The 26140-nt window shown below is 41.8% G+C and overlaps 1 protein-coding gene across 1 annotated transcript in view; it reads right to left on the reverse strand.

The window, feature by feature from the left end:
• LOC137320472 (EGF-like repeat and discoidin I-like domain-containing protein 3) overlaps positions 1–26140 on the reverse strand; it is a 204626-nt gene that overhangs the window by 29299 nt on the left and 149187 nt on the right. Inside the window, exons 7-8 of the mRNA XM_067982171.1 lie at positions 8287–8442; positions 2332–2476 (exon numbers count right to left, since the gene is read on the reverse strand). Of these exons, the coding sequence (XP_067838272.1) occupies positions 2332–2476; positions 8287–8442 (301 nt within the window). The remainder of the gene's footprint in view (positions 1–2331; positions 2477–8286; positions 8443–26140) is intronic.

The raw sequence follows: 26140 nt of genomic DNA on the forward strand, positions 1-26140 counted from the left end.
CCTAGATGACTACGGAACAAGTGCTGAAAAGTGGGATTAGGCTGGGTGGCTGATTTTCAGCCAGCGCGGACACAATGGGCCGAATGGCCTCCTGAGCCATAAATTTTCTATCATTCTATGTTTTACGTGTAGGGTGCTGAAGAATTTTCTAAAAAATCCTAAATCATCTGGCTGTTTTTTTCTTCCATTATTCTTCTAACATTCTACCCTCCTAACCCTAAGGCACTGACTTCTCATTGGGGCATGGTTGCATGAGTGCCGGTTGCTGACTAGCACCTTGTCCAACTGGAATTGAGATGTGGGCCTAGATAGTCAGCGACTGCTATTCAATCATTGGGGGAAATCACAATTAAGCCCAATCCTGTCCTCATCTGGCATGCACATAAATGTACTTCCAGCAATGATTATTGGCTAATGATTAGGCATGGGGATCTTGCTGGATTTCTCCTCCCTAACCCAGGAGGGCTGAAGCCATCGGTTGTATCCCCAATGCTATCATCCCAGCTGAGATCATCTAACTCAGCATAAATGTGAGATTTAACCTAGCCACCCTCTGTGTTAATCAGTCGAGCCATTGAGGCCCATCATCTGTCATAATTTAATGCTCTTCTTCAAGGCAAGAGTTTAAGCCATCATGTAGCATAATGGTCACCTGCACACATATCAAACAACAGGTATGCATAGCCACTCTCACGCTCGAATAGATAAAACAAAACGAGAAGCTGTGGGACATGATTTAGATCCCATAAGTGAGATTACCTGAGTGAGTAATATTGTATCCCATAGTGTTTCAGCATGCATTATGTTTACTTCATGTTAAGTAATTAAATTAATAATGAAAGTATGTTGGAAATGTTCATTTTAAATGAAAACTATATTGATGCCTAAATGGGAACAGTTTTTTGGGCAGCACGATTCATTCATGTCATTACTGGAGTTGAGATTTATGCCACAACAGAAGTGCAGCACAAAACATCTGCTCCCATACTGCCTGTTGCCAACAGATCTAGAATATAAAACAGGCTAAGGAGTGATTAGTGAGGCACACCCGTAGATGCACAGGTATCCGGCTTTATATTTAGGATTATTGTGGGGCAAGTCATAGGCTATATTTCCTTTTAGGACCCAATACAAGACCAATGAAAAAGGCAAATACTCTTTGGGGATGATTTTAATCCCACCTGCCTGGTGGAAACCATACGTGTAGGTAGATAAAATTGCCCAGGTTACTTACCTGTTGGAGAGCTGGCAGGCTCGCACCATCCATGATTTTAACCTGCTCTCCTGAGCAGGCAGGGTTCTTCTTTACATCTTCATGTTGGGTCCTGATGACGTCATTGGGACCAGACTGCAATGTTAACTCAGCCTTGAACAGGGAAGCCACTGCGGCTATCCCGCCAGGCTGGACTGGATCGGAAGAGAATCAGCCCCAGAAGATGCCGAAAAAAGTTATGTTTTTTTCTTTTTTTGAGGGGGCCAGGTGGAGCACAAGTACTCCGCAAAGATCCCACAAGGAAAGTTTACATCTCCTCTGCCTTGGAGATTTCCTCTTTCCGAACGCAAGACCCCTGTGAGACGCCCCAGGACCTAATCCCGCCACCTACTTAGTATTTCTGGGCCATGTGATTTTCCACCACTTCCTGCTGATTTCCCGACCTCAAGGCAGCTTCTTTGTGATTCTGGTAATTCAGGATATGTGCATTTATTAAGTTATTGAAACAAGTATATTATGCTCAAATTCTGCAACAAAAAATCTTCACTGGTAAACCATATATAGAAGTACATTCACATTGGCTGTCTTACATTTACTCAGGTTTAGAAACTCATTGTGGCAATCCATTTAATTGCTCTTTGTAATTTCCCTGAAATGTAAAATAGACATCCATTGGGAATGCCAATTACTTGGCAAATCTTTCCATTATGAAACACTGCAAAGTGCTGTCAAACACTCACACATCATATGTTACTGCAATGATATTGCTCCTCTTACACGTTAAATAACATGCCAGTTTTCACCCTGTAATAATAGCGGAACACTTTTCATCTGTGTGGCCCCTTGCCAGTAGACCAACAAATTTAGGTCTTGATTCCATAAACCTTCACTTGAACCTGTGAATAACTACTTGTGAGATTAAGGTTCATAACCAGTGATTAATCGCAGCTGCTACTCCTGGAATTTTGATAGGTATTACATGAAGTGGAGCAGACCTGCGCCTGGAAAGCTAATATATAATTCATAGTTTAATCAACAAAATTAATCCGTTTGCAGCAAACCTTTTAAAATAGATATAATCCAACAACAGACAGTACAGAGTGTTAATTTAAGATTACCTGACATTTCACAGCCAAGCAGCTCCATCCTCAATGTACAGTGTCTCCTACAGACCTGAGGATACAGTCGTATGTATTGGGCCTCTATAGGAGGATTAAATGAATTTGCATGTGGGGTGTTGTTATCGACATTTCCACGGAAAACCTGCAGGATTTGAATGGATTTTAGCAAGAATAGTGCAATAGTGAAACTGTTATTCAGTTGATTTATTGATTCAGCAGAGCTTTTGCCCATTAATGCTTTCAGTATCAGATTTTTCCCTCAAAAGCTTAACATTAAGAGAGATCAACATGCACAATAATTAAAGACATCAGTGAAATAGCAGATGCCATTATAAATCCCTAAGCTTAATGAAACAAGACAGCAACCCATTAAAAGGGCCACTCCTAGGCTTGATTTGAGGAGAATTTATCACATGTCTGGACTTATCTGCAAGGGTGTTTGAGGATACATTTCAAAATCAAAGTGGAGCAGTGCAATGAAACACAACAAATTGCAAGGGAACATTCACTGCTTAAATCAATAGCAAGTAACAAATGTCAGAATGCAATCACTTTTTCTCATATACATCTTAGGCGGTTGTCTAGTTTGATACATATGTTAGAAAACTAGAGTTATTTACCAGCACCAATACCTTTTTGAAAATGCATAATTAACATCTTTTTTAAAGTAGATCCTGTGTTATCCACCATAATGGAGGGGACCCCATGGTAGGTAATGGAAATTGGTAGATAAAATGCCCCATTTGCCTTTACATGCATGGTGCAGCAATGCCCCAGCCACAAAAATAGCAAAAAAAGAAAAAAGACTTGCATTTATATAGCGCCTTTCACGACCTCAGGCCGTCCCAAAACGCTTTACAGCCTATTAAGTACTTTTGTTGTAATGTAGGAAATGCGGCAGCCAATTTGTGCACAGCAAGGTCCCACAAATAGCAATGTGATAATGACCAGATAATCTGTTTTAGTGATGTTGGTTGAGGGATAAATATTGGCCAGGACACCGAGGAGAATTCTCCTGCTCTTCTTTGAAATAGTGCCATGGGATCTTTTACATCCACCTCAGAATGCAGATGGGGCCTCGATTTAACATCTCATCCAAAAGATGGCATCTCCAAAAGTGTAGCACCCCCTCAGTACTGCATTGGACTGTCAGCCTAGATTTTGTGCTCAAGGTTATAGAGTGCGACTTAAACCCACAACCTTCTGACTCAGAGGCGTGAGTGCTACCACTGAGCCACAGTTGAAGTCACAAAACCTTGTTCAGTTTTATTCATCAAGAAAAGGAGATAAAATCTGAAAAAAAAATTAGTGTGCTGTGTAATGAGGCAACATCTCACACAAGGCTTTGTCCTGTGAACATTTTAGCAGATATTTGGAATATGCATAATGAAGGTTTAATTATTATTCTTTGTATGTTTCCGTTTAACTGCTATGGGGGGCAGGGATGAGGGGAGAGACAAGATGGTATAGAGGATTAGCACTCTTTCTGTTCACTTCTGGGGCATATGCAGCCTTGCATGATGGAATGAAACTCTTTCTTGTCTTTCTTGTCTTTGCTGTGCACTAATATAGCAATTTCAACTCACTTGTAATTGGGGATTTTTAATTTAGTTACACCGAGTTGATGATACAATTTTTTTTTATTCGTTCATGGGATGTGGGCGTCACTGGCAAGGCCAGCATTTATTGCCCATCCCTAATTACCCTTGAGAAGGTGGTGGTGAGCCACCTTCTTGAACCGCTGCAGTCCGTGTGGTGAAGGTTCTCCCACAGTGCTGTTAGGAAGGGAGTTCCATCATTTTGATCCAGCGACAATGAAGGAACGGCGATATACTTCCAAGTCGGGATGGTGTGTGACTTGGAGGGGAACGTGCAGGTGGTGTTGTTCCCATGTGCCTGCTGCCCTCGTCCTTCTAGGTGGTAGAGGTTGCGGGTTTGGGAGATGCTGTCGAAGAAGCCTTGGCGAGTTGCTGCAGTGCATCCTGTGGATGGTACACACTGCAGCCACTGTGCGCCGGTGGTGAAGGGAGTGAATGTTTAGGGTGGTGGATGGGGTGCCAATCAAGCGGGCTGCTTTGTCCTGGATGGTGTCGAGCTTCTTGAGTGTTGTTGGAGCTGCATTCATCCAAGCAAGTGGAGAGTATTCCATCATACTCCTGACTTGTGCCTTGTAGATGGTGGAAAGGCTTTGGGGAATCAGGAGGTGAGTCACTTGTCACAGAATACCCTGCCTCTGACCTGCTCTTGTAGCCACAGTATTTATGTGGCTGGTCTAGTTAAGTTTCTGGTTAATGGTGACCAGGATATTGATGGTGGGGGATTCGGCGATGGTAATACCGTTGAATGGCAATGAGAGGTGGTTAGACTCTCTCTTGTTGGAGATGGTCATTGCCTGGTACTTGTCTGGCGCGAATGTTACTTGCCACTTATCAGCCCAAGCCTGGATGTTGTCCAGGTCTTGCTGCATGCGGGCATGGCCTGGGCAACATTATCTGAAGCACTGCGAATGGAACTGAACACTGCAATCATCAGCGAACATTTGGGGCAACCAACATCAGTATGAGGGAGCTGAATTAACATATACAATTGGAGCTGAAGCAGCAGTGGATACTAGTTATTTCTGGCACAAGGAATAAAAGCAGGCAATTTTATAGTGTTTCATTATGTTCTCAACCTGAGACTAACAATTAGGATGGTTGGCATGGTCAGTGCATAAATTTACACTGGAGCAGTTAAGGTGCTCTTTTATGGTTGAGGCGTACTTTTGGGGCAGAGTAGATGGAATTTTCACTGCATTTGACAGGCAATAACACTCCTGACCTGGGAGTGCTTGATGCAGATATAGGGCTCCCATAATGGATGGAAGTTCCAACACAGACATCTCTCAGCACATAGGAACATAGGAACAGGAGTAGGCCATTCAGTCCCTCGTGCCTGCTCCGCCATTTGATAAGATCATGGCTGATCTGTGATCTAACTCCATATACCTGCCTTTGGCCCATATCCCTGAATACCTTTGGCTGCCAAAAAGCTATCTATCTCAGATTTTAATTTAGCAATTGAGCTAGTATCAATTGCCGTTTGCGGAAGAGAGTTCCAAACTTCTACCACCCTTTGTGTGTAGAAATGCTTTCTAATCTCACTCCTGAAAGGTCTGGCTCTAATTTTTAGACTGTGCCCCCTACTACTAAAATCCCCAACTAGCCGAAATAGTTTCTCTCTATCCACCCTATCTGTTCCCCTTAATATATAAATCCCAGCAAGTGGTAATGCCAATGAGGGAAAGTGGCTTGGAAGTATTACTGAGCCTTTTTAGTGTGAGGTAATGGAACTAATATCAGCTCAGAAGTAACTACTATCCAGCACTGCTTCAACTTCAACTCTATATATTGGGCCAGAATTTGCTGCCAAAATAACAGTGAGTTTAATGTGCATGCCACTATTAATCTGTGAATCTTTCAGCAACTTGGACTCTAAGGGAATCAAGGGATCTGGGGATCGGGCGGGAAAGTGGAGTTGAGGTCGAAGATCAGCCATGATCTTCTTGAATGGTGGAGCAGGCTCGGAGGGCCGTATGGCTTACTCCTGCTCCTATTTCTTATGTTCTTAACTTGTGGTGAGGAAGAGATACCCCGTGAATTGAGAATTGCCACAAGTTGCTGGATGATTTGCGCCGTTCAGCCGCTGGTCTCGCAAAAATGGCAGCTCACCCTCAACCTGCCCTTGAGTTTCAAGAAATTGCTGCATTTGTGCATTAATTGCCAATTAAAAACTCGCTGCAGAAACGTGGGGCTGGTACTTAACAGTGTAAGTACCTTTTTAATGACGAGATTTAAGTTCCTGCAATGCCACTCAACCTCTCCAGCCCTGATAGGGAACAATTGAAACTGTGGAGTCTCATTTCTGCAGGTAGTAAATTGTTGTTAGAGATTCTTAAAAGTAAAAATTTGAATTTTTAAAATGTTTTTCTTATTTTTCTTTTCTGTCTCTTTTTCTCTCTCTTAATCCAATCTTTCTTTCCTTCTCTTTATTTCTCTTTCTGTCCCTGATTTGACTCTAATTCACCCTATTTCCTTCTCCATCGTTCTTGTTTCTTTCTCAATCCTAAAATCTCATTGGTTAAGGAGGTGGACTGGTCCCGTCATTTACCAAGGTCCCAGATGCCCTGTGGACCTCGTTATCAGCTCACACTTTCATCCCCAAATTTTTTCGAGCTTAAGGGTGAGCGAAAATGTCTAACTAACGGGGCACACCCTGAGATGCTCCGCTCCAGCAAATTCTGGGCCATTAATTCAGCTCCCTCACACTGTCGATATCAGTAGCTCCGTCAAGCTAGTTGCCCCAATTGTGTCATCAGCCCTGTTTATTCAAATTTTTAAAAACTCAACAGGACCAAAAGGTGAGTCATTCTTTGTAGTTCTTTGATTTAAAAATATACTGATGGTGGTGTAACAACTAGCTAAAAGAGCCTTTAAGCAACATTACTTTCCCCACCACACAGAATATGCAGGAGGAAAGTTGTACAACTGTATTAGGTCACACATTGGATGTATAAGTTCATGCACTTAACAATTTGCACACTCCTATTATCATGCACGGACACGATGGGCCGAATTGCCTCCTTCTGTGCCCTAACTTTCTATGATTCAATGACTGGAGATAGGGTTCTATGTACCGTCAAAATTCTTTATATGGGGAAATTTTAATAAATGTTGTTCGGAAAGAAAGAGCAAGTAACTACAGGCCCCTTTTAATTTTTGAGGTTGGAAGCAATGTTACAAAGAACAATAGCTATATCAGTTTATTCAAACAAGCCAATAGGTGTGTAGTGGGTTTGTGCCCAGCACTGACCCTCCATTCTAATAAGTACTTAAACATTGTTAGCATAAATTATCCATCCAGTTATGCATGATTTGCATGTAGTAGAATATACATAAATCTCTCTCGGGTAGATGTTCTCTTAATTGTTGAGGTTAATTTAAAGCTATAATTTAAGATTTAGCAATATAAATTAAAACTAGCTATTCAAAGTTTTGACATATAATTTCAGCACAAAAACAGGAATTAAAGACTTTGAAGCTTTCAATTTACCTATGGCACTTCAGCTCACCTATTCATCTAAATGAGGTAGATGGCATTAAATAAGAGGAGACAACACATTGTTGCATAGCTCTGATTTACTATTTTTTTTAAAAAAAGGTTTGTTACTGTGTAACGGAAATAGATTAATTCCTAAAAGCTGAAAATTTCCATTTTTCAAGTGTTGAAGAACCCACTTCCCCTTGACTCAATGGGTAAGTGCACTGTGTATGGTGGTATGAGTTATATAAAACAGGACCAATTAGCCAATCTGATCTAAGAAGACAGCAGGAGCACAGCATTAGTGATTGAAGCACAGACCATGTAAACAAGGGGAATAAAGGGATATAGAAACAGAGCGGCACATGGGGTTACGACTACTGCTAATGTGCAGGATAAACACCAACACAGACTAGTTAGGCTGATCAGACTGTTTCCATGTTGTAATTTCTATTTAATATAATTCCATGTAACTGACTTTAGCACTCCAGGCTGGGGAGGAAAAAAATGCAAGTCAACCAGAGTCCCTTACCACTATGCAGTGACCTGTGCTGGAACATGTATGCCTGTGGATACAGAAAGGGACAGGATTGGGCTCAAAACAGTAATGGCCCAAAAAACCTGCCAATACTCACTTAGCCAGACTCAGTCATGGCCACTTGGTTGAAGTATTAGAGGGCTGCTAGTGTCTGGAGAACTGTACCCCAGCATAAGTCACCATAAAGACAAGAAGAGTAAAGACAGAGAAATAAGGTACAGGAAAAGAACAAAATGTATTTGAACCATATTTTTGCAAATCCTGAAGTATACTTTACTGAAGGATGTTCAAGTAAGAGCACATGGCTGAACTGTATTTCAAATTTTTCATCTTACCACGTCTTCATAGGTGCCTTTTACTTTGTAAGTAGTCCAGGTTTTGCCATCACCACTGTAAGCAATCTTGTATGATTTCACATACTCTGGGCTGCCAAGTCTCTTAGCACCCTGGCTAATCAATCCTGTGATTCTCATTGTGCGCTGCAAGTTAATCTGAGGGAAAAAAAAGATTTGAAACAATTTACAAGGCCATTAAGCAATGGCTCCTTAAAGAAACTTCAGGTTTTGTGACATTGGACAAGGGTCATAGCATTAAAAGCTACACAATATTTTATACACCAGTCTTTTAAAAGAGCAGTATAATAAGTTGAAATTTGTACACAGGTTTAAAATTAACAAGCTACAATTGAGAATAGAAAACAAAAGAATCTCCCCTACCAACAAAGTAGCAGACGTGCAGAACATGCTCCAGCGAACGCAGTTGAGCCTGAGAGGTGATTAAACACCTTTAAAAAGTACCCAATAAATATTCGGTTGGGAATGGAATTGGTGGTTGTAAAATTAGGCATATACCAGGAATTTTCAAATTGGGGTGTATGAGCCCCCCAAAAAATGATATGCAATGCTGCTAAACATGTTGGGTGAGAAAACGCTTCATCCCAACTGATATTTCAGTTACCCAATTACGACCTCCATTCCCAGCTCCATTTTTCAAGAGAACGCAAATGCAGTAAGGGATAGGGCAGGATACTTGCAAGATTTTTTTTAATAAAGAGAACTGGTTAGAATGATAGAATCTTACAGCACAGAAGGAGGCCATCCGGCTCGTTGTGCCTGTTGGAATCGGTTTTGGAGCCAGATCTCTAAGGACCCTGGGCCACTCACTACTCAGGCAGACACAGATCAACTCACTACAGGATTATACCTTGTGATAGGTTAAAATAAATATTTGGTTAAGTTTTCCAGTTTCTTTGTTCAATTTGCATATGTTAGTTTTTTAGATCTGTACTACAATGAAAAAGAAAGGTTAGTGATTTTTGATATGCAAATCCATGTCGGCAAGCAATTTGAACTTAGACCAATGGTGTCCAACATCGCCAGTTGGATACCATTTTGTGTCTTATGCTGGAGTTTGGAGCAGCCAAGCACATATATTTTTTGTATGTTGGATGAAGTTAAAGACAGCTTTTACAATACACTGCAAGATATAATTGGCCGAGTTGCATAATTTGATATCCCCCTTGTTATGGGAGACTTGAAAGCTGAATCCTCAAATGAAAATGTATTCAAAGTTATGGGAACACATGAGGCATGATATTGACCTTGAGCTGGGAAGGGAGCGGGAATGGGGGGCAAGATTTTTGGGTGCGAAACCCAAAAGATGAGTTGGCGGATAGATCATGACCTTAATGAGATCAATGAATTTTACTTCTGGTTTCACAGCCGGCAGCCAGTTGGGATCATGGGTCGGAGATCGGAGGGCCAGGGGCGAAATCAGGGGACTGGGAAGGACATTTGAGGGCCGGGGAGGAGATCTGGGGTCTGGGGGAGAGATCGGTGGCCAGGGAAGAGATCGGAGGACCGGGGAGGTGGAGATCGGAGGACCGGGAAGGTGGAGATCGGAGAACCGGGAAGGTGCAGATCAGAGGGTGTCTGATGCCAGGACAGAGATCGGAGGTCGCTGGAGGTCGGAGTAGGTGAGGGGCCACCATCTGGGGGGGGAGGGTCCACCATCAGGGGAGGGGCAGCCAATCGCGGGGGTCCTGTCGGCCAGGTGAGCTTGTAGGGCCTGGATGAAGCACTCCTGCTCCTCTGGATCCACAAACAGCGTAATAAAGGCACTCACCTCACGGATGCGGCCCTTCCCGTCTACTTTCACCTGACGTGAATCAGAAGCGATGGGAAACCCAAACGGGTAAGGTTAAATTCATTTAAGCTTTCCAATACACAAAATAATATGTACCTCAAGTCCCTTTAAGTATTGGCCCGCCGGCTTTAAGTGGGGTGGGACTTCCTGGTGCCTGCTGTGCACACGCAGACAAACCTGCCTGGGTTAAAACCAGAAGTGGCGGCATTGGGGCTGTGATGCGATCCCGCTCCAAAAAGCTGTTATTTTAACCTCCCACCCGCCCCCAACCCCCATGGAATTGGTATGAGAAATAAAAATGGTGGAAGAATCATGGGACTACATCAACTCAACTGTTTGGATATGGAAGACGCCCTCTTTACCCATAAAGACATCCATAAGGCAATATGGACATCAGACAATTGCATTATGAATCAAATTGATCGTTTCTGTTCCAGTGAAAAGGTCATATCCTCCTTATGCAATGTTTGGACTTTTCATGGTGCTGACATTGCCAGTGATCACCAATTGTTGATACTATGGAAATCAAATTGAAGAAGCTAACGAAAAAGAAAAAGACAGTACAGAGAATCAACATTGTAAAACTGAAAGACCCAGTTTCCAATGCGGAATTTAAACTGCAGCTGTCAAACAGGTTTGATACTAGTTGTAACAGGTTGGAAAACATGTTTAACAATGTGGAGGATGTTTGGGCTGCCATTAAGAAAGCCTACATTGAGAGTCCTGAGTTTTGTAGGAAATAGTCCTGTAAATTGCCTGATGTTTTTCTCGAAATGGAGTTTCAGTTTAAAGATGGCCACACAAAATGGAGTTAGTTGTTAAACTGCATGTTGGGAAATTAACCTAATTAAAACCATATCAAGGTTTATTTAAACAAAACATTTTTTTATCAGTAATAAGTGGCTAGCATTAAGAATGGAGGTCAGGAATAGCATGTTTGTGGAAGATAAATATGTTATGCCATATCTGATCCTATGTAGGACCCTCTATTAAAAGAAACACTAAGAAGTTAGGGGAGTGGAAGTAGAACTTGGTATGCCTGGGTATCCCTGTATTAACTGCGACATCTTCCAGGACACTTAAGTAACTATTAGAAATGACTGACACCTGGATTGGTCAACTGAATGGAAAGGTGTATAAGAGGGTGCTTGGCACATCTCTCAGCAGATTTTTTATTTTTGTTAGATGTAGATTCTCTCAGACTCCCTTTGTCTTTGTTAATGTTGTTTCACTTTGTTAGTTAGAAGAAGATTCTCTGTCTTCTTCTGTAGTAATCTTTACCTAGTGGATATAGAAGGGTACCTTTACAAGTACAAAGAATATCCAAGACAGAGTATGAGGTTATGCACGTCAAATTGTACAGATATATCTGCCATTTACAGGCAGAGATGCATGTGACACTTAATTGTACAAGTTGTGTGAGATCAAAGAAGGTGAGAGTTAAGCCACCCAGCTCACATACAATCACTCGTGCGTAAGGTGGATTCAGCCTGAGCAGAAGATCAAAGTGGAACAGATAACCCCGCCACCGAAGAGGCTCAATAACTCGACATTCCAGAAACTAACACTGCCATCCCAGGGGAGTAAGAAGGATCAACTCAACCATGTCGCTCATAAAGACAAGGTCGTACAAGCTCTGGAAACATTGCTAGCTACCAACACATAGACCATCTGTTCAACAGACTGGCGATCCAATGCTGTTAACTTGTCAGCTATTTAAGGAGTCCACTAGAGTAATCGTGCCAATTTGCAGTAGTCACAGACACTGGTCTCAGCTATAATTTAATGTTCAGCAATCCAGTTAATGCTGAATTACACTGATACACCGATTTGCCTTTACACCCTCCTATTTATTTAATTAAGTAACTCTGTCTATTCATTTTGTGTTATTCAAATTGCTAGGTGACCCTGCCTATATAGAATCACAGAATGATACAGCAGATAAGGAGGCCATAAATCCCATCATACCTGTACCAGCTCTTTGAAAGAGCTATCCAATTAGCCCCACTCCCCTGCTCATTCCCCATAGCCCTGCAAATTTTCCCCCTTCAAGTATTTATCCAAGTTTACTGAGAGATGTGCCAAATATCCATCAATTGTCTGACTACTTCTTTGATAATTTGGCAAGAAAGGATTAATTCATTCTATTTTGGACAGTTACATGGGGAAGATGGGTATCGAGGGATATGGGCCAAGTGCAGGCAATTGGGACTAGCTTAGTGGTATAAACTGGGCGACATGGACATGTTGGGCCGAAGGGCCTGTTTCCATGTTGTAACTTCTATGACTCAGTAACTTGTGAGTATCCTAATTGAGGGTTGGCAAGTTGATCTCAAATTCAATCCAAACTGGGTGATGTAAAGCAGTTTGGCGAGTCAAATTTAGGCATCATTAGGTATCCAAGTTTGCTGCCAATACAAAGCTAGGTGGGAAAATAAGCTGTGAGGAAGACACAAAGAGTCTGCAAAGGGATATAGACAGGTTAAGTGAGTGGGTAAGAAGGTGGCAGGTAAAGTATAATGTGGGGAAATGTAAGGTTATTCACTTTGGTAGGAAGAATAGAAGAACAGAATATTTTTCAAATGGTGAGAAACTATTAAATGTTGATGTTCAGAGAGACTTGGGTGACCTTGTATATGAAACACAAAAAGTTAGCATGCAGGTACAGCATGCAATTACAAAAGCAAATGGAATGTTGGCTTTTATTGCAAGGAGGTTGGAGTACAAAAGTAAGGAAGTCTTACTATAATTGTACAGAGCTTTGGTGAGACCTCACCTGGAGTACTGCGTACGGTTTTGGTCTCCTTATTTAAGGAAGGATATACTCGCCTCAGAGGCGGTGCAACGAAGGTAAACTAGTTAAATTCCTGGGATGAGAGGGTTGTCCTATGAAGCGAGCTTGAGTAGAATGGGCCTATACTCTCTGGAGTTCAGAAGAATGAGAGGTGATCTAATTGAAACATATAAGATCACTGGAGAGTCTAGAACTAGGGGCCATAGTCACAGGATGAGGGGTCGGACATTTAAGACTGAAATGAGGAAGAATTTCTTCACTCAGTGGGTTGTGAATCTTTGGAATTCTCTACCCCAGAGGGCTGTGGATGCTGAGTCGTTGAATATATTCAAGGCTGAGATAGAGAGGTTTCTGGACTCTCGGGGAATCAAGGGATATGTGGGTCGGGCAGGAAAGTGGAGTTGAGGCCAAAGGTAAGCCGTGACCTGATTGAATGGTGCAGTAGGCTCGATGGGCCATGTAACCTAGTCCTGCTCCTATTTCTTATGTCTTCACTCCTAGACCTAGGGTGAGTGGTAAACCTCAGACACTTCCTTAGTAAGGAGTTAAGGTGAGGAAGTTAAGGATTCCTCTTGTTCCTTGACATATATTTTTCAGGATACTGATCCCAGTGTTCTTACAAGTTGGTACTGGGCCAGATCAAAGGCAAAAATGAGGGGTGTCCTAGTACTAACACTTGGCATGCATTCGCTGAAGGGAAAAATGCCAAGCTCAATCTACTCAATGTATTTCATTCAGATGATATAAAGAAGAATTCAAAGAAAAAGACAAGGCAGTTAAATGCTCAGCATGTAAAGACAAAAGAAATTACATTGACAAAATAAGCTCAAGAACAAGATATGGCTGCATTAAGGGAAGATATGAGGGCACTCTATAAGATTATGAAGAAACTTGCAAGAGACTTTAAACACCACAGTGAAAGTCCCATCAAAAATAAACATAGGCTGCTTGACACCAAACTGGAAGATATAAAGAGGAAGTAGATATTTCCATAAAATCCTTAACAGACCACCTCCAGACAATAGGATCAACTTTATCTCCATTGAGTAGATGACTAAACTGGAAGACACATGTGGCGAACTTACAATCCACCACAGCTAACTTAAAGAACAACAAGCCACTCGGAGAGGATCAAATTTTTGTATAATTACTCAAAGAATGTGGAGATGAAAACTTAGTTATCATCCTACATTTATTTAATTTATTGTGCGACAAAGAAGTAATACCAAAAATTTAGACAAAAGGAATCATTGTCAAGCTTTCCAGGTAGAACAGAAGTGATTGCAACAACTGATGTTGTATTACATTACTATCTGTCCCTCGTAAACTCTTCTGTACCATTATCTTCAACAAGGGGTTGGCCATTGATGGCAGATGTTAACTGTATCTGTGAATTTTATCAATTAGCGTTAATTGTATTCAGGTGGTGAGTATCAATTGTATCCATTTATAGGAGGGTGTGTAATGTTGAGCTGTGTGAATAAAGGCTTGGAAGTAACTGAAGATCAGTCTCCAGTATTCTATCCTTCACCACCAGGCTATCCAGTTATAACATGGTAGCAGAGGATGGTTGCCTAAAGGTGGAGGTTGGAAACTATGATTTTTTTTTGGACACAAAGAAGAAAAACTTGAAAGCCTAGTGGCCATTGTGGAAAATGAAAAAAAGCAAGTTTAAATTGTCGAAGTACCATTTCCCTTTGATGTTCTCGGAGTTTGAACGGTATGACCAGTGGAAGAATGAGGTTGGACATGGGTTACTACTCTGCCAAAGAGAAAACAAGGCATGGCCTTGGCGTTGTCGCTTCCTGAACGAAGTAATATCAGAAGTAAGGTATTTCCTGAGATGGAAGCAGATCTTTTGGATAATGATGAAGATTTTACCTTTCCAATTGAATTTTTGGATCAAATCTACAAGAAAGATGACCTGTTAAGTACCTATGAGGCCTGGTCAGCATTTCATAGATTTCAGAAAATGGATGGTCATTCAATGGAAGAGTATATCATGGACTTTAACAAATTGTACAAAATGTTGATAAAGTTCCAATTCCTGGATCAGTACTAGCATTTAAATTACTAGATTGTGCGAAGGTGTCTCATATGGACAGGCAACTGGTCCTAACTGGCATCCGGTTTTTAGAAAAGGAGACTCTGTTGGATCAAATAGCTGCTGCCTTAAAAAAATTCCTGGGGAAATAGTCATTCCCTTCAGCCTTCATGGAACAAACGAGACCTTCCGCTGTGGCACAAAGAATAGAAGATTCGATGATTTACCAGGTTTCGAAATGTTCCAGATACTAAACGAAGGCACCAGTCCAGGTTTCAAAAATTTCAAGAGAACAGACACAAGCGTCAATATGATGGAAGGATTAAAGACAGCCAGACTGGTGATGAAAACAGGTTCAGCAAATCCAATTATATCAACAGAGACAAAAAAGGGACAGTAATAATGGGCGAATGAATCCCAGGAATGCCCAAGGAAGAATCAGTAGATGCTTTAGATGTGACTCTAAGTATCATTATGAGGCGAATTGCCCAGAGTGAAGACACAGGGTCTTTGAAATGACGCATGAAGAAAGTAGTTCTGAGGATGAGGATGAAGATAATGATGAATCTGAACAGATTATACTGGTCACAAGGAGTTTTAATCCTGTGATGAATGTATTAGTCGCAGATTCCTTTAATTGTGCGGTGTTAGATGGTGCATGTACTTCAACTGTACGCACGGTAGATTGGTTAAAATGTTATCTTGATTCACTGAGTAGTGAGGATCGATGCAAGGTTAAGGAATAAAAAGTTCTACATGTTTTAGGTTTGGAGATGACAACACCTTGAGGTCACTCGAGAGTGGTAATTCCATGTAAGATGGCTGGAGTAAGCCATTTTATAAGTACAGATGTAGTCTCTAGGGAGATACCTATGCCTTTGGGTAAACGTTCCCTGAAAAAGGCAAAAATGAAACTTGAAATGGAACATGATGAGACAATCATTTTTGGGAAATCAATTGATTTGCAGTTTAGCCAGTTGGGACATTAATAAAACTTGATGTTTCCCTTGTATCCCCTTAATAAAACTTGATGTTTCTCATCAGTGTGTTAGGCAAGTATTAATGGCATCAGGTGATAAGGATAACAGAGAAAAAATTGTCTTAAAGTTACACAGACAATTTGCCCACCCTACTTGTCAACGTTTAAAAATCCTGCTAAAAGATGCAGGTGTAGTTGGTGAGGAATATACAAGGCTAATAAAAGAGATCAGTGAGAACTGTGAAATCTGTAAAAAGTATAGACGGACGGCCCCACGTCCTATTGTAAATGTTCCATTAGCATGTGACTTCAACAAGGTGATTGCCATGGATCTAAAGGTATGGGAAAAAGACGGAAATATTTTCGTCTTACATTTTATTGACCTGGCTACGAGATTTGGTATTTCGACACTAATATAAAGTAAGGAGAAGAAGGTTATCCTAGATAAAAGTATGGAAAAATGGATAGAGTTTGGATTTGGGACACCAGCAAAGTTTTTGACTGATATCCTAAATGTACCCCGTATCCTGACACTGTGACCCCTCATTCTGGACCCCCCTGCCAGGGAAAACCTCCTCCCTGCATCCAGTCTGTCTAGCCCTGTCAGAATTTTGTGTGTTTCAATGAGATCCCCTCTCATTCTTCTAAACCCGAGTGAATACAGGCCGAGTTAACCCAATTTCTCCTCATACGACAGTCCTGCCATCCCAGGAATCAGTCTGGTGAACCTTTACTGCACTCCCTCTATGGCAAGTATATCCTTTCTTGGGTAAGGAGACCAAAACTGCACACAATACTCTAGGTGTGGTCTCACCAGGGCCCTGTGTAACTGCAGTAAGACATCCTTGCTCCTGTACTCAAATTCTTTTGCAATGAAGGCCAATGTATCATTTGCCTTCCTAACTGCTTGCTGCACCTGCATGTTTGCTTTCAGTGATTGGTGTACAAGGATACGCAGGTCCCCTTTTCATCAACATTTCCCAATCTATCACCATTTAAATAATACTCTGCCTTTCTGTTTTGACCAGATGCTAGTTTTGATGTGTTGGAGTTAAGTACTTCAATGAAACACCCCGTACTAGAGAATGTTTTAAGGGCAAATAAAACATTGCGAAAATTAAATATAAATAAATGCGTACTTAAGTTCCTATCCTTAGGTGACCCAAAGAAAATGAAGCTAGTTATCTTTAGCGATGCTTCACACACTAATCTTCCTGATGGATATTCTAGTGCATGGTGTTTTTCATGGATGAGAATGAGAAATGTTGTCCTTTAGCTTGGGAAGCTAAGAAAATAAAAAAGGTTGTTAAAAATACTCTGCTGCTGAAACACTGGCTTTTGTAGACACAGTGGATATGGGATTCTATTTGGCAAATATCTTGAGTGACATCCTGTACAATGGGAGTACTGAAGATAGTATACCCATTGAATGTTATGTAGACAATCGTTCATTGTGGGATAATGTACACTCTATGAAAAACGTGAGTGAGAAAAGATTACAGATTGACCTTGCTGGATTGAAACAAATGCTGGAGAGAAAGGAAATCTCTAAAATTAAATGGGTGGATTTAAGCCATCAACTGTCAGATTGTTTTACTAAAAGAAGAACATGTATGAAGAAATTATTAGGGGTCCTGGAGAAGGGTTACCTCACAATGTAATGCTTTGAATAGTATAAGTTGCACAGAGTATGGAAGTTCCTAATTTTTGAAATTTTGTTTGTATTGCATATATAAAGTTAAATTTTTTTTAATGTTATTTAAAGAGAGAGAAGAGAATCTATTAATTGTATCTGTGATTTATAACAATTAGTGTTAATTGTATTCAGGTGATGGGTATCAATTGGGGACTCTCTTGTATCCATTTAATGGTGCATAATGTTGAGCTGTGTGAATAAAGGCTTGGAAGCAACTGAAGACCAGGCTCCAGCATTCTATCCTTCACCACCAGGCTATCCAGTTATAAGGGCTGACTCCAAGAAGAGCATGTGGTTTTCATCAGAACAGATCTTGCATTGACCAGACCTTTACACTCCATAATATCATTTGGCAAAGAATGGCAATTACCATAGGTACTGAAATTTGTTTACTTCCGGAAGCATTTGGTGAGTGCCAACAGAATTTCACTATAGCAGATTCCCGAAGTGTACAGGTTACCTAGGAATGCCATAAGCATCATAAAAATTTTGTATCATGAAGTACAGAGTGCGGCGAGTACAGGCAATGAGTTATCTGACTGGTTCAAGAAACAACTGGTTTCACGTAAGGCTGCATCTTGTCCCCTATACCATTTGGCAACGTGACATGAGGCATTCACCTAGCATCAAATAACATCTCAATGTCCTGGTTAACATTTTTCCCTCAACCAACACCACCAAAAGCAGATTATCTGGTCTTTCATTCATTTACTGTCGGCGTCGGAGGGTGAACAGCCAGTTGTCGTGGTGCATATAGGTACCAACGATATAGGTAAAAAACGGGATGAGGTCCTACAAGCTGAATTTAGGGAGTTAGGAGTTAAACTAAAAAGTAGGACCTCAAAGGTAGTAATCTCAGGATTGCTACCAGTGCCACGGGCTAGTCAGAGTAGGAATGACAGGATAGCTAGGATGAATTCGTGGCTTGAGAGATGGTGCAAGAGGGAGGGATTCAAATTCCTGGGCCATTGGAACCGGTTCTGGGGGAGGTGGGACCAGTACAAATTGGACGGTCTGCATCTGGGCAGGACTGGAACCAATGTCCTAGGGGGAGTGTTTGCTAGTGCTGTTGGGGAGGGTTTAAACTAATGTGGCAGGGGGATGGGAACCGATGCAGGAATTCAGTGGGAAGTAAAGTGGTGACAGAAACAAAAGGCAGTAAGGGAGAGTGTACAAAACATGACCGGACAGATGGTCTGAGAAAGCAGGGCAAAGACCAAGGGAAGTTTAGATTAAACTGCATTTATTTCAATGCAAGAAGTCTGATGGGCAAGGCAGATGAACTCAGGGCATGGATGGGTACATGGGACTGGGATGTTATAGCTATTACTGAAACATGGCTAAGGGAGGGGCAGGACTGGCAGCTCAATGTTCCAGGGTACAGATGCTATCGGAAAGATAGAGCAGGAGGTAAGAGAGGAGGGGGGAGTTGCGTTCTTGATTAGGGAGAACATCACGGCAGTAGTGAGAGGGGATATATCCGAGGGTTCGCCCACTGAGTCTATATGGGTAGAACTGAAAAATAAGAAGGGAGAGATCACTTTGATAGGATTGTACTACAGACGCCCAAATAGTCAACGGGAAATTGAGGAGCAAATATGTAAGGAGATTACAGACAGCTGCAAGAAAAATAGGGTGGTAATAGTAGGGGACTTTAACTTTCCCAACATTGACTGGGACAGCATTAGGGGCTTGGATGGAGAGAAATTTGTTGAGTGTATTCAGGAGGAATTTCTCATTCAGTATGTGGATGGCCCGACTAGAGAGGGGGCAAAACTTGACCTCCTCTTGGGAAATAAGGAAGGGCAGGTGACAGAAGTGTTCGTGAGGGATCACTTTGGGACCAGTGATCATAATTCCATTAGTTTTAAGATAGCTATGGAGAATGATAGGTCTGGCCCAAAAGTTAAAATTCTAAATTGGGGAAAGGCCAATTTTGATGGTATCAGAGAGGAACTTTCAGAAGTTGATTGGGAGAGTCTGTTGGCAGGCAAAGGGACGTCTGGTAAGTGGGAGGCTTTCAAAAGTGTGTTAACCAGGGTTCAGGGTAAGCACATTTCTTATAAAGTGAAGGGCAAGGCTGGGAGAAGTAGGGAACCTTGGATGACTCGGGAGATTGAGGCCCTAGTCAGAAAGAAGAAGGAGACATATGACATGCATAGACAGCTGGGATCAAGTGGATCCCTTGAAGAGTATAGAGATTGCCGGAGTAGAGTTAAGAGAGAAATCAGGAGGGCAAAAAGGGGACATGAGATTGCTTTGGCAGATAAGGCAAAGGAGAATCCAAAGTGCTTCTACAAATACATAAAGGGCAAAAGAGTAACTAGGGAGAGAGTAGGGCCTCTTAAGGATCAACAAGGTCATCTATGTGCGGAACCACAAGAGATGGTTGAGATCCTAAATGAATATTTCGCGTCGGTATTTACGGTTGAGAAAGGCATGGATGTTAGGGAACTTGGGGAAATAAATAGTGATGTCTTGAGGAGTGTACATATTACAGAGAGGGAGGTGCTGGAAGTCTTAACGCGCATCAAGGTAGATAAATCTCCGGGACCTGATGAAATGTATCCCAGGACGTTATGGGAGGTTAGGGAGGAAATTGCGGATCCCCTAGCAGAGATATTTGAATCATCAACAGCTACAGGTGAGGAGCCTGAAGATTGGAGGGTCGCAAATGTTGTGCCTTTGTTTAAGAAGGGTGGCAGGGAAAAGCCTGGGAACTACAGACCGGTGAGCCTGACATCTGTAGTGGGTAAGTTGTTAGAGGGTATTCTGAGAGACAGGATCTACAGGCATTTGGAGAGGCAGGGACTGATTAGGAACAGTCAGCATGGTTTTGTGAGAGGAAAATCATGTCTCACGAATTTGATTGAGTTTTTTGAAGGGATAACCAAGAAGATAGATGAGGGCTGTGAAGTAGACGTGGTCCACATGGACTTTAGCAAAGCCTTTGACAAGGTACCGCAGGGTAGGTTGTTACATAAGGTTAAATCTCACGGGATCCAAGGTGAGGTAGCCAATTGGATTCAAAATTGGATTGATGACAGAAGACAGAGGTTGGTTGTGGAGGGATGTTTTTCAAACTGGAGGCCTGTGACCAGCGGTGTGCCTCAGGGATCGGTGCTGGGTCCGCTGTTATTTGTTATTTATATTAATGATTTGGATGAGAATTTAGGAGGCATGGTTAGTAAGTTTGCAGATGACACCAAGATTGGTGGCATTGTGGACAGTGAAGAAGGTTATCTAGCATTGCAACGGGATCTTGATAAATTGGGCCAGTGGGCCGATGAATGGCAGATGGAGTTTAATTTAGATAAATGTGAGGTGATGCATTTTGGTAGATCGAATCGGGCCAGGACCTACTCCGCTAATGGTAGGGCGTTGGGGAGAGTTATAGAACAAAGAGATCTAGGAGTACAGGTTCATAGCTCCTTGAAAGTGGAGTCACAGGTGGATAGGGTGGTGAAGAAGGCATTCAGCATGCTTGGTTTCATTGGTCAGAACATTGAATACAGGAGTTGGGATGTCTTGTTGAAGTTGTACAAGACATTAGTTGGGCCACACTTGGAATACTGTGTACAGTTCTGGTCACCCTATTATAGAAAGGATATTATTAAACTAGAAAGAGTGCAGAAAAGATTTACTAGGATGCTACCGGGACTTGATGGTTTGACTTATAGGGAGAGGCTGGATCGACTGAGACTTTTTTCCCTGGAGAGTAGGAGGTTTAGGGGTGATCTTATAGGAGTCTATAAAATAATGAGGGGCATAGATAAGGTAGATAGTCAAAATCTTTTCCCAAAGGTAGGGGAGTCTATAACGAGCGGGCATAGATTTAAGGTGAGAGGGGAGAGATACATAAGGGTCCAGAGGGGCAATTTTTTCACTCAAAGGGTGGTGAGTGTCTGGAACGAGCTGCCAGAGGCAGTAGTAGAGGCGGGTACAATTTTGTCTTTTAAAAAGCATTTGGACAGTTACATGGGTAAGATGGGTATAGAGGGATATGGGCCAAGTGCGGGCAACTGGGACTAGCTTAGTGGTATAAACTGGGCGACATGGACATGTTGGGCCGAAGGGCCTGTTTCCATGTTGTAAACTTCTATGATTCTATGATTCTATGTGTCATGGGTGCATGCAAATTGGCTGCTGTATTTGTCTATGTAACAACAGTGACCGCACTTCAAGCGTAATACATTGCTTGTAAAGTGTTTGAGGATGTTTTAAGGACATGATAGAAGCTGTATCAATGCAAGTTCATTTTTCTTCTTTGTTTTCCTCAGGGGAGCTGACATTATCTTTTAGAAGCTCGAGCAGGGGTGCCACATTTTGTGATTTTTGATCATTGTTCCAGTGAAAGTATTTGGAAAAAGACTTACTTATAAATGTCGGGGGTTTAAAGCAAAGTATATTCACAGACGTTTAGGGAAAAAAACACCTAGATAAAAGATGGTTAATATGCTAGAGCTAAGCTTTGATGTTGTTTCCAACAGACTGTAAACAAAAAGCAATTTGTTAGTCTGTTTTGTCAATCGATAAACCTTTCACACTCATTGTGGTGGGAAGTCACTGGTCTAGTGTGCTTGGCAGGGGTGGTCTGGCAAGCTTACCTTTCTGGCTGTGAACACAGGGTGATAAAAACAGAGACACAGGCAGTCAATCAGGTTTTTCAAACAGAAAGCTCTGAGAGCTAGCTTTGGGCCAGGCTCAGAAGGAGAATACAGGAAAACAGAAAACAGATGGGAACCTGAGCAGGGAGGCAGAGGAGGGGGAAACAAGGATAGAAACAAAAGACAGAAAGGGAAGAAGCAATAGTGGAAGGCAGAGAAAACAAGGGCGAAAAACAAATAGGGCCATTGTGCAAAATAATACTAAGATAACTAGCAATCTTAAAAAGACAAGTCTAAAGGCACTGTGTCTTAATGCGCGGAGCATTCGCAATAAGGTGGATGAATTAACAGCGCAGATAGATATCAACGGGTATGACATAGTTGCGATTACGGAGACATGGCTGCAGGGTGACCAAGGATGGGAACTGAACATTCAGGGGTATTCAATATTTAGGAAGGACAGGCAAAAAGGGAAAGGAGGTGGGGTAGCATTGTTAGTAAAGGAGGACATCAATGCAATAGTGAGGAATGATATTGGCTCAGAAAATCACGATGTGGAATCTGTATGGGTGGAGCTAAGAAACACCAAGGGGCAGACAACATTGGTTGGGGTTGTCTATAGGCCCCCAAACAGTAGTGGAGATTAGGGGAAGGCATTAAACAGGAAATTAGAGACGCATGCAAGAAGGGTACAACTATAATCATGGGTGACTTTAATTTACATATAGATTGGTCAAACCAAATTAGCAATAATACTGTGGGGGAGGAATTCCTGGAGTGTGTACGTGATGGATTTCTAGACCAATATGTTGAGGAACCAACTAGAGAACAGGCGATCCTAGACTGGGTATTGTGCAATGAGAAAGGATTAATTAACAATCTTGTTGTGCGGAGTCCCTTAGGGAAGAGCGACCATAACATGATAGAATTCCTCATTAAGATGGAGAGTGAAGTAGTTGAATCCGAAACTAGGGTCCTGAATCTAAATAAAGGAAATTACAAAAGTATGAGGTGTGAGTTGGCTATGATAGATTGGGGAACTTTACTAAAAGGGATGATGGTGGATAGGCAATGGCTAATATTTAAAGAACGTGTGCAGGAATTACAACAATTATTCATTCCTGTCTGGTGCAAAAATAAAACAGGAAAGGTGGCTCAACCGTGGCTTACAAAAGAAATTAGGGATAGTATTAGATTCAAAGAGGAGACATATAAAATTGCCAGAAAAACTGGCAAGCCTGAGGATTGGGAGCAGTTCAGAATTCAGCAAAGGAGGACAAAGAGATTGATTAAGAGGGGAAAAATAGAATATGAGAGTAAACTAGCAGGGAACATAAGAACTGACTGTAAAAGCTTCTATAAATATGTCAAGAGAAAAAGATTAGTGAAGACAAATGTAGGTCCCTTACAGTCAGAAATGGGGGAAATTATAATGGGGAACAAAGAAATGGCAGAACAATTAAACACATACTTTGGTTCTATCTTCACAAAGGAGGACACAAATAATCTCCCGGAAATGTTAGGGAACCAAGGGTCTAGTGAGAGGGAGGAACTGAAGGAAATCAGTATTAGTAAAAAAATAGTGCTAGGGAAATTAATGGAGCTAAAGGCTGACAAATCCCCAGGGCCTGATAATCTACATCCCAGAGTACTAAAGGAAGTGGCCCTGGAAATAATGTATGCATTGGTGGTCATCTTCCAAAATTCTATGGAATCTGGAACAGTTCCTACAGATTGGAGAGTGGCAAATGTAATCCCTCTCTTTAAAAAAGGAAGAGAAAAGACAGGGAATTACAGACCAGTTAGTCTAACATTACTAGTGGGGAAAATGCTAGTCTATTATAAAGGATGTGACAACCCTTGGAAGGCATTAACGGGATTGGACAAAGTCAGCATGGGTTTATGAAAGGGAAATCATGCTTAACAAATCTACTGGAGTTTTTTGAGGAGGTAACTAGTAGAATAGATAAGAGAGAACCAGCGGATGTGGTGTACTTGGATTTTCAGAAGGCTTTTGATAAGGTCCCACACTAGAGGTTAGTGTGCAAAATTAAAGTACATGGGATTGGGGGAATATACTGGCATGGATTAAAAATTGGTTGACAGACAGGAAACAGAGAGTAGGAATAAACGTGTCTTTTTCCGGGTGGCAGGCAGTGACTAGTGGGGTACCGCAGGGATCAGTGCTTGGGCCCCAGCTATTCACAATATATATATCAATGATTTGGACGAGGGAACTGAATGTAACATTTCCAAGTTTGCAGACGACACAAAGCTGGGGTGGAATGTGAGCTGTGAGCAGGATGCAAAGAGGTTCCAATGTGATTTAGACAAGTTGGGTGAATGGGCAAGAACATAGCAGATACAGTATAACGTGGATAAATGTGAGGTTATCTACTTTGGTTGTAAAAACAGAAAGAAAGATTATTATTTGAATGGTGACAGATTGGGAAAAGGGGAGGTGCAACGAGACCTGGGTATCATTGTACACCAGTCGCTGAAAGCAAGCATTCAGGTGCAGCAAGCAGTTAGGAAGGCGAATGGTATGTTGCCGTTCATAGCAAGAGGATTTGAGTACAGGAACAGGGATGTCTTACTGCAGTTGTACAGGGCCTTGGTGAGACCACATCTGGAGTATTGTGTGCAGTTTTGGTCTCCTTAACTGAGGAAGGATGTCCTTGGCATGGAGGGAGTGCAACGATCGTTTACCAGACTGATTCCTGGGATGGCAGGACTGATGTATGAGGAGAGATTGGGTCGACTAGGCCTATATTCACCGGAGTTTAGAAGAATGAGAGGTGATCTCATCGAAACATATAAAATTCTAACAGGACTAGACAGACTAGATGCAGGGAGGATGTTCCCGATGGATGGGGAATCCAGAACCAGGGGTCACAGTCTCAGGATACGGGGTATGCCATTTAGAACCGAGATGAGGAGAAATTTCTTCACTCAGAAAGTGGTGAACCTGTGGAATTCTCTACCACAGAAGGCAGTGGAGGCCAAGTCATTAGATGTATTCAAGAAGGAGATAGATATATTTCTTAATGCTAAAGGGATCAAGGAATATGGGGAAAAAGTGGGAACAGGGTACTGAGTTAGACGATCAGCCATGATCATTTTGAATGGCGGAGCAGGCCCGAAGGGCTGAATGGCCTACTCTTGCTCCTATTTTCTATGATTCTGTGATTCTATGAGTTATTTTGTTTGTCAAGTAAGACAGTGTACTGATGTGGGGAAGCATAGCATGTTCATCAATATTGTACGGTTGGACAAAAGACAAGTTGTACTGATTGAATTAAATGAGTCTCATCATAACTGTTGCTCTGTACTTATAAAAAAAGGATTATCTGGTCATTATCATATTGCTGTTTGTGGGAGCTTGCTGTACACAAATTGGCTGCCACGTTTCCTACATTACAGCAGTGACTACACTTCAAAAGCACTTCATTGACTGTGAAGCACTTTGGGACATTCTGAGGTTGTGAAAAACGCTATATAAATGCAAGTCTTTTTCCTTTCTTTGTGCAATAAAGCAGCGTAATGTTTTGTATGTGGCCTCGTCTTAACAAATGTTTTAATGATTCACCTTTGATGATTTTACAGAGGCACTTGGGTACACGTGCGAAAGACACAAAGATCTGGTTCAGGATACAAAGAGGTACTACTATTACATCCTGGACTGTGCTATCATATATGTCCGTATTGGCCATAAGGGTCTGGAATCCACATACAGAAGCGACTGACGCTACTGAACCCAAGAAGATACCTATGCAAAGCCTAAATTTACAGCAATGGAAGTATATTGGTTTTTGAAGTAGAACCTCTCTTCACCCCCCACCACCCACCACCCCCCCCCCACGACCTCCCTCATCACACAGACGATTTTTTTTTGAAAAGCAATGGTGTACATTGAACTGACCA

This window comes from Heptranchias perlo, chromosome 4, assembly GCF_035084215.1.
Source record: "Heptranchias perlo isolate sHepPer1 chromosome 4, sHepPer1.hap1, whole genome shotgun sequence".
Lineage (NCBI taxonomy): Eukaryota > Metazoa > Chordata > Chondrichthyes > Hexanchiformes > Hexanchidae > Heptranchias > Heptranchias perlo.